The sequence below is a fragment of the Rhinopithecus roxellana genome, chromosome 7 (genome assembly GCF_007565055.1).
Source record: "Rhinopithecus roxellana isolate Shanxi Qingling chromosome 7, ASM756505v1, whole genome shotgun sequence".
NCBI lineage: Eukaryota > Metazoa > Chordata > Mammalia > Primates > Cercopithecidae > Rhinopithecus > Rhinopithecus roxellana.
The window spans coordinates 78,223,505-78,236,980 of NC_044555.1; the positions used below are offsets into that span (position 1 = coordinate 78,223,505).

At 40.6% G+C, this 13,476-nt stretch overlaps 1 protein-coding gene across 1 annotated transcript in view; it reads left to right on the plus strand.

The window, feature by feature from the left end:
• VEGFD (vascular endothelial growth factor D) overlaps positions 1-6,242 on the plus strand; it is a 39,861-nt gene extending 33,619 nt beyond the window's left edge. The window contains exons 6-7 of the mRNA XM_010366068.2: positions 4,448-4,643; positions 5,579-6,242. Coding sequence (XP_010364370.1) covers positions 4,448-4,643; positions 5,579-5,705 — 323 coding nt within the window. The 3' untranslated portion in view covers positions 5,706-6,242. The remainder of the gene's footprint in view (positions 1-4,447; positions 4,644-5,578) is intronic.
• Positions 6,243-13,476: the final 7,234 nt, after the last annotated feature.

Genomic DNA, 13,476 nt, shown 5'->3' on the forward strand with positions numbered 1-13,476 from the left:
CAGCTTCCTTCTAAATGTTTTCACGAAAGCTCGACCCAGAGCATGTGGGGAAATTTAATATTTATGTAGTTTAAATGCCCATGCTGATCTTGAATGTTCTTTACACCCTTCCCACCAAGTGTTCAGCCATCCTCTACCAGAACATACATCAGTTATTTGGAGACTTGCCATTCAGTGAGGCAGCACCAAGGGGTGGACACACTCCTGTTGTTATACTGAACTGAAATCTCTCTCTAGAACAGACCAGACTGCCCAATGGAATACAATAAGAGTCATATATGTAACTTACATTTTACATTATTCATATTAAAAAGGCAAAAAGAAACAGGTGAAATTTATCTTAATATATTTTATTTAATCCAATCTATCCAATATCCTATCATTTCAACATGCAATCAATGTACAAAAATGTATGCACTAGCCTATATTCTTTGTGCTAAGTCTTTGAAATCCAGTGTGTTTGTACACTTACAGCACATCTCAATTTAGACTCTCTATTTCATGCCCAATAGTCACATATGGCCCATAGCTACCTTGTTGGACGGCCCAGCTCAAGAGCATCAACTCATTAGTTCAGGTTTTACCCTATAGAGCCATGTAAAACAAATCTAATTCTTTCTCCATGTGACTCATGTTTTAATAGTGTTAGAAAATTATTGTGGGGTTGGCCGGGAATGGTGGCTCATGCCTGTTATCCTCGCACTTTGGGAGTCCGAGACGGGAGGATCACTTGAGGTTGGGAGTTTGAAAACTAGCCTGGCCAACATGGCAAAATCCCATCTCTACTACTAAAAAAAAAAAAAAAAAAATAGCTGGGCGTGGTGATTTGGTGATGTGTCCCAGCTACTTAGGAGGCTGAGGCATGAGAATCTCTTGAACCTGGGAGGCAGAGGTTGCAGTGAGCCGAGATCATGCCACCGCACTCGGGCCTGGGTGACAGAGTGAGACTGTACCTCCAAAAAAAAAGAAAGAAAGAGAGAGAGAGAGAAAGAAAGAAAGAAAGAAGGAAAGAAGGAGAAAGAAAGAAAGAAAAAAGAAAGAAAGAAAGAAAAAGAAAGAAAGAAAGAAAAAAGAGAGAGAGAAAGTAAGTTACTGTGGGAAGGGCAATATATTTAGAGCTTAAAGGCTCTAGCTGAGGATTTCCTGGCACAAAGCCTCCGAGACAGTTTTATATGGAGGAGGTTTGTAGGCAGGCACAAGGCATTAAAGGGTAAAGAGAGAGGCAGCTGACCACAGTGCTGTTGCTAAGAGGCATCAGCCTAAGCCAACGGGAAGTTGAAGCTGGGAACCCCTGTGGAGGTAAGTCTCAAATCTAGGTGAAGAGGCTGAACCCTGTAGACCGTTGATTGGCTGCCTTGGAAAGGGGATGTAGCCTTAGGTGAGGCAGCTGATTTCTGCTGGAGATAATTCTTGGGAAGGCACTCAGCCAGTACACGTGTGTAGAGGTTGGAAAGAGGAATAGGGAAGAAGAGAAGTGCTACTCTAAGCAGGGGGGATCTGAGCACTCAAGACTGGAGGTGAAAGAACATACTGGAAAAAGTTCAGCATGGTGGGGATTTAACGGGTGGGGACATAATGGGGAAGGGGTTGGTTAGATGTGAGAGAAGAAGCTGGACAGGCTCACAGGGACAAAGCAGAAGGACCTTGTAATTCTTGCGTGGGAGCTTGGATGTGATACTAAGGACAAAGGGAAACCACACAACTGGCTCAAGCAGGAGAGTGACAGTACCCATTAGAATTTTAACAAAATCATACCAGCAACAGTGTAGAAGAGGATGCGTTGACTCGGGGCAGGGAAAGAGGCAGGAAAGCTTTTGGGAAGTTGTAGCAATGATGTAAGCGAGAGGTGCAGGGTGGAGTGGATCACAATTGTTTCTCATTCTCATCTCCCATAAGTCCCCAGTGTGGACCAAGTTCACATTCTTTTCTCCAGTGGCCCCATCAGATTGATGGCATTTACTGAGCTTACTGTTCACTATACTTTTTTTTCCATACATGTGACTGTTAAGCCAACTGCCTTTTCTACAATGACTTCTCTTGCCCAGATGAGCACATTTAGGTTAGTGAATCCAAGTCTAATTTAATTGCATCTTGTTAGATTCAGGTCATTGCTCTAAATTGTTAAAACAAACAATACAAAATAAATAAATAAATAAATAAATAAATAAATAAATAAATAAATCGAGGCGGTCCCAATTCTGTATTTTAAAATACTTAATATATCCCTTCCTTCTTGAAGAGAGCCACAATTTCAGGAATTTATTTTGAAAAATTCTATCAGTTTATTGATAAAAATAGTAAAAGGAACAAAGCTGAGAACAGAACATATCGTCAAACTCCCTAGGGATGGAAATCAATACATAATACTTCAGGATATCACCCTCAGCTACTTGTTGTTCCACCATCACTTCTCTTGCATCCAGTTTTTGTTCCTTTTAACTTGGCTATAAGGACATGAACACAGCGCCTGCCAAACAGCCTGCTGAAGTTCTGCAAACACCTTGTGGATTGTGTTTCCCTAAACCACCCTGTCCAACAGTGGCCTTGGGCCTGTCTGAAGTATTCTTAGTGAACTTCTGCTGCCACCTAGTGATCATTGAGAATTTTTAAAGAGCCTCTTTGTCCTTTAACAAGTTATTCTTGTTTTGCCCCAAAGCGACATCTGCCTCACTGGCATATGACTTACAAAGGTCACATTTTTCCTCTTCACAAACTTCAAAATGGGGACTTCTCAGATTTAGCCTTCCAGCACCCATTCTCAAACGTCATCCATTAGAGAACGGTTTAAACTATAAAGTTGAACCACACGAGATTGTCATTTTGATATGTCATTAAAGTCAGATATTGGCAAGAACATATGGTTTAACCCAATGTCTTGGAATGCTGGAGGAGATTCTCAGAACCTCCATACATCAGCCTGCTTCAAGACCCTTTTATTATACCAAATAAACCCAACAAACATCCATCGAGTGCCTATTTTATACCAAAACAATGAGACCTGCTCCTTCCCCTTCAGGACATTTTACTTAATGGGGGAAACGTACAAGTAAACAGGCAAATGTAATCAGTGCAAGAAAGAATCGGATGGAAATATGCACAGGATAAGGACACTTAGCTAAACCTGCAGACCTTGGGAAAAATGTCAGGGAAAATGGATGGCAGAAAGAAAGACAAGGCCAAAGGCATGGGACTGGGAGGCACTGGAATATCAGGGCAACAGAAAGTGCTGTCATTTGGTGTAAATGGAACACACAGGATATATGAGAGCGAGAAACAGAAGATGAGTCTGTGAGGTTATTATGGTCCAGTTCATGGAGGGCCTTGTATGTCCTGGTGGGAAAACTGGTTTTTATTGTGGGAAGAGAAACTTTTAATGCATTCAAAGCAGTGGAATGAAGTGATTTGGTTTGCATTTGTTAATCGTGTGAAGAATAGGTTGGAGGGATAAAGCTTGTGGTGGTAAGATGAGCGACAGAGCGACAGCCATCTACACAAGAAACATAAGGTCCAGACTGAATTGTGGTGGTGGCAGTGGGGATGGAAAATAAAGAACAAATTTAGAGAGGCAGAACTGAGTGGACATGATGCTCAGACTTACCAGAGCAGGTGAGTCAAGAATAATGTCACCATTCCCTAAATGAGGCAAACTGGGAGAGAAGCAGGTTTGGGGAGAAAACTACTAAACATGTACGTCCCTCGAAAACCTTCAAGAATGCTAAAGGGACAGAGTCAAGTTCTTCCAAAGTTTCTGTCTCTTCCATTTATTTTGCAATGAATTTCAACTTGGAATCAGAAATGGATTTGAAGCAGTAGCTATTCAATTGTTTTATACACCTTCTAGAAGAAATATCTGTCAGCTGAGTATGTCAAAAACTTCTCAGACCCTCCCCTTTACCTGAATGTATCTTCCAGCAGATGTTGGTGGAATCAAAGTTGATTGTTGCTGTTATATCTTTTATACTAGTGTTATGATCTGCAGTGAGAACATGCATTACTATTGCTACCCCTGGTCTGGAATGTCTGAGGTGTATTTCTACAACACCAATTATTTTGTATGTCTCTCCTTTTAATCTCCACCAAAAAATGGAGACAGCTAGACTCATAACCCCTTGGACATCCTATATTTTATTACTAATACTTGGTTGTGGAAGTTTGCATTTTAAACAAGTCATCAACATAGAAATCTCTAAAAATATTTTATCAAAAATATTCAGCTTATGATATTTTAAAAATCACAAACCTAAGAAAACACACAAACCTGTGTTTGTATTGTGAAATCAGAGGCTAATCTTCCTCACCTTGTAAAAAAAATAGGGACATAAATCTATAGGAAGGAGATTGGGTGAATCCAAGTTACTCACGGATGATGTAAAATATACAATCAACTTTGGTGATCCAATTATCCACGCTACAACTATCTGACCAACACGTTTCTGTTCCTCTTTAGACCACTCTCATCTCCAGGAACCAGCTCTCTGTGGACCACACATGACGTTTGATGAAGATCGTTGCGAGTGTGTCTGTAAAACACCGTGTCCCAAAGATCTAATCCAGCACCCCAAAAACTGCAGTTGCTTTGAGTGCAAAGAAAGTCTGGAGACCTGCTGCCGGAAGCACAAGCTGTTTCACCCAGACACCTGCAGGTAAATGCCTTGAGTTGTCTTGCCTTTACTCATGACATTTAATGTAAATGCCATTTTAATTTGGTGGGATTCTTTAGTAAGCTAATTTTTCCCTTTAGTGCCTGAGTCCCTTTTGGATAATAGAACAGAAGTTTGGCAGCTAAGGAATAAGCAAGAGTATACAGAGTGATGATTAATCATGAAATTAAGAAAATCTTGCCTGTTATTATGGGTTTAGAGCTTTTTTTTTTTTTTTTTTTTTTTTTTTTTTACAGAGTCTCGCTCTGTCTCCAGGCTGGAGTGCAGTGCAGTGGCGCGATCTGGGCTCACGGCAACCTCTGACTTTCTGGTTCAAGGGATTCTCCTGCCTCAGCCTCCTGAGTAGCTGGGATTACAGGCACATGCCATCACACCCAGCTAATTTTTGTATTTCAGTGGAGACAGGGTTTCACCATGTTGGCCAGGATGGTCTCGATCTCCTGACCTCATAATCCACCTGCCTCGGCCTCCCAAAGTGCTGGGATTACAGGCGTGAGCCACTGCGCCTGGCCTGGGTTTAGAACTCTTAAACAACAATGAAATGGGTAAAATTTAAGCAATTATTAGGATATTGCTTAATAATAATATTTTAGGAAGGGGAGGTTTCAGATCATCAACCTCTTTAGTTCGGTCTCTCATTGTATATGTCAATATATGTTTATTTGTTTCTTTTTCTTTAATGGAGGGAATATCATCGGATTTATATAGCAAGGAATTTATTCATGAATAGAACACTTGGAGGTTACTGATTCACTTTAATAGATTTTGAATCCATGTGAGATAACCATGCAGGATTTTATACTGACACTTTAAATATATGTCTGAAAAACTGCCTCTGAAAACTTAAATCAGAACAGTTATTCTCTTGAATCCAGTCATTGATTCTGAATTCTCATCTTTATTTTCTTTTGCAACAGCTGTGAGGACAGATGCCCCTTTCATACCAGACCATGTGCAAATGGCAAAACAGCGTGTGCAAAGCATTGCCGCTTTCCAAAGGAGAAAAGGGCTGCCCAAGGGCCCCACAGCCGAGAGAATCCTTGATTCAGTGTTCCAAGTTCCCTATCCCTGTCATTTTTAACAGCATGCTGCTTTGCCAAGTTGCTGTCACTGTTTTTTTCCCAGGTGTTAAAAAAAAATTAGTTTTACACAGCACCACAGTGAATCCAGACCAACCTTCCATTCACAGCTAAGGAGTCTCTGGTTCGTGGATGTCTTCTAGCTGCAGATGCCTCTGCACACCAAGGAATGGAGAAGAGGAGACCCATGTAATCCTTTTGTTTAGTCTTGTTTTTGTTTTTGATTTTTGGTGAATGAGAAAGATGTGCTGGTCATGGAATGGCAGGTGCCATATGATTGATTACTCAGAGCAGATGAGGAAAACTGTAGTCTCTGAGTCCTTTGCTAATTGCAACTCTTGTGAATTATTCTGATTCTTTCTTATGCAGAATTGGATTCGTATGATCAGTACTGACTTTCTGATTACTGTCCAGCTTATAGTATTCCAGTTTAATGAACTACCATCTGATGTTTCATATTTAAGTGTATTTAAAGAAAATAAACACCATTATTCAAGCCATAGAATTTTATGTTATTTAATATGTTTCCACTCTATATTTATGCTAAAGAAAAACTGTTTTAAAGAAAGAAAGGAATTTCAAAGTGGAAGGTGCAGGGAGAGACACAAACACTGAACCTCAGTTTTGGGAAACCAAGGGAATAGCTCTCAGAAAGGTTGAGATTCTAAATGAGGCTAAGCAAATGCGGCCCAAGAATCCACTGCGAGTCACTCTGTGCTTTGAGATTAAATGGAACTTGACCATGTCCCATCCCATGTCCTTGACCTCTTTGAGAGTTTGCATTTCTTCTGGCCACCTCTGGCTCCAAGTTTCTGCACTTACTCAAATCTCAGTGTCATGGACATCCCAACTCTCATGGCAACATAGTTCTTCTCTCTGTTCTACAGCTATCGCGTTTTGTTTTTGTTTGTTTGTTTGTTTTTTTAAACGGAGTCTCACTCTGTCGCCAGGCTGGAGTGCAGTGGTGTGATCTCGGCTCACTCCAACCTCTGCCTCCCGGGTTCAAGTGATTCTCCTGCCTCAGCCTCCCGAGTAGCTGGGTCTACAGATGCACGCCACCACGCCCAGCTAATTTTTGTATTTTTAGTAGAGACGGGGTTTCACCATGTTGGCCAGGATGGTCTCGAACTCTTGACCTTGTGATCCACCCTCCTCAGCCTCCCAAAGTGCTAGGATTACAGGCATGAACCAGCGCACCCGGCCACATAAAGCCTTTTTCCTCAAAGTACACCTACATCTAATTTGTTGGTGACATAGACTTCATTGAAATTTTGCCATAACAGAGGGAATTTAGCAGCATTAGCAGAGTTAAGTTATGTATTAAATAACTTAAAATTAATCCCTGCATAGTATCTTGCATAGATAGATATGTATATAGACACACACAACCCGTTATGGTACTTACAACACATTTGTGTAAATAGTTGTGTTTCTGTTTATCTCCCCAACATACTGTAACCTCATTATGACTGGAAACTGTGTCCTGATCAAATTTGTGTAACCCAGGTTTCTCAGGCCAGAACACCCGGGAACAGTACAATCAAAAGGAGAAAGACAATGATAAACAAAGGAATAGTAAACAAATGTAGCCCCATGGTAGTGGCATTGTTTGATCCTGGCCTAAATCCCTACCCTTCCTCTGCCAGGGTTCCTAAGCAGTTCCTGAATTCTCCCTTCATTCACTGAAATTCTCCGAAGCCTGGGGCTCCAGGTCCTTTGATGCTTCCCTGGCTTTAAGTCTCAGTCCCTGCCCTGGGGACACGAGCTAACCTTCACCTGGCCTTGGAACCAGTCCTCACTGTGCTGCCATTGTCATTGCTCTTGTCATTTACTGGTGCCAACCCAGTCACTCCTCTTCTGCCACTGTTCTTCTTGCCCTCACTTTATGACCTTGATGTCAACAGGCTTCTTCCTTCTCATTTTACTGTATTTTTAATCAGGCTTCTGAAAATGCTTGCACATAACTTAGTTTTCGGAAACATACTCAGCATTCGACTCTTTGCTTTGCCTTTTCATTCAGTCTCTACCACTCCCCACTTCTCCATGATATTTGGTTAAATTTCTTTGAGATTTGGTGCAGAAGACAATTCAACGATACCACACAATTAGAGGAGTTACTTTGCTTATCCTCGACTGGCAAAAAGAGGGGATGAATCACTGAGGAGAAAAGACATGAATTCAAGGACAGACTGTGCCACCTAAACACATTGTAAGCCTGAACAATGTCATCAAGCCTCAGTTTTCTCATCTGTCAAATGTAAATGATAATCTTATTTCCCTAAATCTCAGAATTGATAATTTCATTAGAGTTAAAAAATTGAACAATACAATGTATCTTATAACTCAAAGGAATTATTCTGAAGGAAAGAAGGGAGACTGAGCAAATCCCAGAAGCTTGGGACCTCTGAGATGTTCTTGGCTTATACTGGATCCTTGGATCTGTCCTAAAACCAACTCAAACCATGTTTTGGCTCAAAACGCCTCTGGCTTCATAATTGCCATTTAGATGGAGATTATCATAAGGAATTCTAAGCTAAGCCAAAACTCAATGTGGTCTGGCTTTGTGCTTCTAAAACCCCTCCCTCTGCTTCCTCCTTAATTCCCAATTACCATCAAGATCTGCACTTGGATCCCTGAGGCTGGGTCAGGATGGGTCTGGTCCTTGAGGGTGGAGGTGGGGTAACTGGCCTGTTGCTTTATTAGAGTTCACTAGACGTTGCACGGGAATATTTGTCATACTAACAGCCCTGGAACGTGAGTTGAAAATTCTCAACTTGTTGCAAAATAAAAGTATGTGAGAAACTCCAAGAGCTTTAAGCAAACACAATAAATGCCAGCAATGCATGATGTCCCTGATTACGCCACAGGGCCAGAGAATTATTAATGTGACAGCACACATCATAAATCTGTGACTAAAACAGTGTGGCAGGAGGCCCTTTAGAGATGGAAACAGATTAGGCAGCACGATGATAAGAGTTGAATGAAGATTAAAATACTGTCTGAGAGACTTGATAAAGGAAATTATACAAACATTACGTTTTAAGGCCCTTAAAAAAAGCCATAGTTCAGTGAAAATTGCGAGCTTAATAGATTTGGTCAGCAAGAGCTGGACTTTGTCTAATTTAGTCTTAATCCTCGGTATGAGAACAATGTCTTGCATATATTAGGTACTCAATAAATAACTGTTTAATAAATAATAAATTATTACATTGATTTTGTGACCAGTGAATGATCTCTTTAAAAAGTGAAGAGTAATTTTACATAACTCATGTTTTTCAAACTCAGCTAGATTATATGCATGTCTGAATTATTCAGATGTTGCAACTCTAGAAAGCAATTTAATCTATTCTCAAAATATTTATGAAGTGAAAATGAGCAAAAAATTCTGTTATTTGACCCTTATTAATGGCTTAATGAAACAAAGTCTGTCTTTGGTAATTTTATCACTGATATTGTTTGTTCTGAAACAGTGGTCAGTAAGCAATGGCCCATAGGCCAATTTCAGCTCATTGCCTGTTGTTTTGGTAAATACTGCTTTAATGGAACACAGTTATCCTCATTTGTTGATGTGTTGTCTATGGCTACTTTTACTCTACAACAGCAGAATTGAGTAGTTGGGGACAGAGACTGTATGGCTTGCAATACTGAAAATATTTATTCTTTGGTCCATTACAGAAAAAGTTAGCCAACCCCTTGTGTAAAAATATTTCTTATTTTATCACGTGTCATCAATGAACATTAAATATAATGAATTAGACTGCTTCTTGAACCCCTATAAAAAAATGACACTGTTACCTGGCCTTGATCGATTGTCAGAATCATCTGGCCTCACCTTATTTCAGTCGTTGTGTAGTGTGTAATCCAATGAAGCTACAAATTTACAATGATTTAAATTTCAGCTTTCCACAATTTAAATAAAGTCATGGATACATTTATTGATGGGTTCTAGTTATGTTCGTGGTATATCTCTAAAATGTTAGTGTTGATGGCATGGACTCTAAATAGAGATAGCGCATAAACACGTTAGTTTTGTTTGTTTGTTTGTTTGTTTTCTCTCTTTTTTCCAATTTCCTGGGTAAAGTAAATACTCCTAAAGAGTTAGGGGATTTTTTTTTTTTTTAGTTTTTTTTTGGAGACAGAATCTCGCTCTGTCACCCAGGCTGGAGTGCAGTGGCACAATCTCGGCTCACTGCAACCTCCACCTCCCAGGTTCAAGTGACTCTCCTGCCTCAGCCTCTCGAGTAGCTGGGATTACAGGCCACAGGCCACCATGCCCAGCTAATTTTTGCATTTTTAGTAGAGACAGGGTTTCACTATGTTAGCCAGGATGGTCTCGATCTCCCGACCTTGTGATCCGCCCGCCTCGGCCTCCCAAAGTGCTGGGATTACAGGCGTGAGCCAACGCGCCCGGCCCGGGATTTTTTTTTTTTTTTTTTTTTTAAGCGTCAGCCCACAAGGACAGGGTGAATGATAAAGTCAACAGAAACAACAATGTTCTGAAAGCTGAAAAGCACACAGATAAGTTGTAAATGATTTGGCCAACCTGAAAAAAACATAATTTAAGCCAACAGTCGGGAAAGATGAGTTCCCAAAAGGCTCAGAAGTGGGTGTCCCAAGCACCTCTAGAAGTGGGAGGGATGAGAGGAGTGCTAAAATGAGGTTCAGTCCAAAAATCTGTATAAGAAACAGTTTGATCCCAAATCTTCTCCCACATTCCCTGTGGTGGAGTGACTGCTCCTTCCAAGCCCAGGCAAAAAGACTAATAATCCTATTAGTCATTTGGCTATGGTAAAAGAGAGAGCATCCAGAATGGGGGATGCCTGACATCCATGAGGGCAGGGTGCTGAACTAACAAGAGGATTAAGTGAACGCGTACATACTAGGTGCAGCCACAATTCAGGCAGTTGGATCTGTACTTGAAAAGTGTTTCTCTGGGGGGAATCTTACCAGCCTAAGAGAAAAGACCTAAAAACAACTAAAATTAGCTGGGGGAGGGACTATCAATGGAACAGCCCAATCAGGTCAACAAGCCCCATTCCTGGGCTCAGACCTCAGATCAGCTCCTTTGTCCCTTTCTTTTAAATATGAGCAAGCAGCCATGAATTCCCAGACATCCAGGGAAAATTTCTAACATGAAAGAGAGTAAAACACACAGAAAAAAGCAATTTGGATGAAACAGAAGAACACTTCAAATCATTAATAGCCAGGGGGTGAGGGAAGAAGGTGAGACAATACAGCTAATAAATAAAATGAAGGTGTTATTAAAAAAGAAAATGTCAGAGGACATAATAGAGCCCTAGGAAACTAAAACTATTATAATAAATTAAAAATTCAATAGAAAAAAAGGAAGACAGAGTTGAAGAAATTTCCTAGGAAGTAGAATAAATAAGAAATTAAAAGTGAAAAGATAAGAAGGACTAACATCAGAATAACTGAAGTTACAGGAAATGAGAAGAGACACAATAGGAGATGTAATCGACAATTTAAAAATTCAAGAGAATTTCGAAGTACATGAGTCGGCAATTGAAAAGGCTCCCTGAGTCCCTAGTCCAAAAGGTGAAACTATGCCTATACCAAGGCACAAAATGATGACATTTCAGGACACAGGAGAATAAGAGATAATATATAAGTTTCCAAAGTAAAGAAAAATTATGATAATTTCAAACAAAGGGCCAGGAATCAGAATGACATTAGACTTCTCAACAGCAACACCAAAAGCTCAGGCTAGAGCAATGCTGCTAAACTTCTGAAGGAAAATAATTTCCGGCCTACTATTTGGCACCCAAACTATCAATAAAATTGGAGGGCTGAAAAATAAATTTTCAGACATCCAAGTTCTTAGAAAATCCCCCCATCTCCCATGCACTCTTCCTTAGGAGATTACTGGAGGATGGTCTTCAAAAAAGGGTGCTAAAATAAAAAGGAGGACACTGCTCAAACAAATCCCAATGTCCTGTGATTTTCCTTGTCTCTCTTTTATTTTATTGCCACGAGAAAACATCGGGTCCTCATTGCCTCTAGTCTAGAGCTGGTTTCTTAAGCTATAATGTACGTGCTAATCATTCCAGATCTTGTTAAATTGCAGATTCTGATTCAGCAGGTCTGGAGAACCTGAGAGTCTGCATTTCTGACTAGCTCCCAGTTGCTGTTGTTGATCTACAGACCCTACTTTAAATTGCAAGGAGGCTTCTGGACTACCGAAACAGCCTAACTGGTCTCTTCTCCAGCTGTGCCACTCTTTCACCTTCCTTTTCTCCAGTTCTTGGAACAATCTTCCTAGGACAAAGCTTTGATTGTGGTTTGACATTTCATCTCTATATTCCGCATCAAAAAGAAGTAACTGCCGGGCCGGGCGCGGTGGCTCAAGCCTGTAATCCCAGCACTTTGGGAGGCCGAGACGGGCGGATCACGAGGTCAGGAGATCGAGACCATCCTGGCTAATACGGTGAAACCCCGTCTCTACTAAAAAATACAAAAAACTAGCCGGGCGACGAGGCGGGCGCCTGTAGTCCCAGCTACTCGGGAGGCTGAGACAGGAGAATGGCGTGAACCCGGGAGGTGGAGCTTGCAGTGAGCTGAGAGCCGGCCACTGCACTCCAGCCTGGGCGGCAGAGCAAGACTCCGTCTCAAAAAAAAAAAAAAAAAAAAAAAAGAAGTAACTGCCTTAGTTACTCTTTCGCACCACACTAACCTTTGTTTCAACAGTGTGTCGCCTACAGTTTATCAATATAATGAGTTTTTAAAATGCTAGTAACATCTTCATGTTCAAGGTATCTAATTGATTCTTTTATATCCACTGTTGTTTAATTTCTGCATGTTTTTATTTCCAAATTCTTATTCTTTTAAAAAATGTCATTTCAAAAATTATTTGAGTTGCGTCTAGAGTGAATTCTTCTTCCATTGTTACATTTGTGTGTTGTCTTTCTTAGTATTATATATCTTTCATTGTTTTTGAATTTTGGTTTATAAACCAATCTTAAGAGCTCTCTCTCTCTCTCTCTCTCTCTCGCTCTCACTCTCTCTCTCTCACTCTCACTCTCTCTTACTCTCACTCTCTCTCTCCTCTCCCCGTGTGTATGTGTGTGTGTGTGTGCTTATATCCCCCAGACTAACAGTGATAGTGGAAAATTGCAAATTATGTTGCTTGGCTCAGTTCTGTTAGCAAAGTTATGTCCCCAGACTGTTGGCAAAAAATTCTTTCAATGTCTCTTCACAAGTAGGGGAGATAGTTAAGCAACGAGGCTTGGTTATCTATTGCTATATAACAAATCACCCAAAAACTTCGTGTTTTGAGACAATAATGATTTATTATTTCTCATAATTATGTGGGTTAGTTAGGATGAGCTAAGTGGTTCTTTCGTTCCACATAGTATAGGCGGAAGTCATTCCAGTGGTTATATTAAGTTGGGAACTCACTTACTGCTGGAATGCCCAAGATGACCTCTCATTCTTCAGGGCTTCTCTCCATGTGACTTGCCATAATTCAATGTCTTGTCTGAGCTTCACAGCATGGCCATTGGCTTTCAAGAGGAAAGGTTCCAACAAGACGTATCCCAGTAAATAAACACTTATTAAGCATCTGTGGCATCTCATTTACTAATGTCTCTTTGGCCATTCCAGTCACATGCCCAAACCCAGAGACAATGTGGGAGAGGATTAGACAAGGTTGCCAATATGGAATACTGGTTTATTGAAGGTCACCATTGTAACAGTCTCTCAGAAAACTGGTTCCTGTA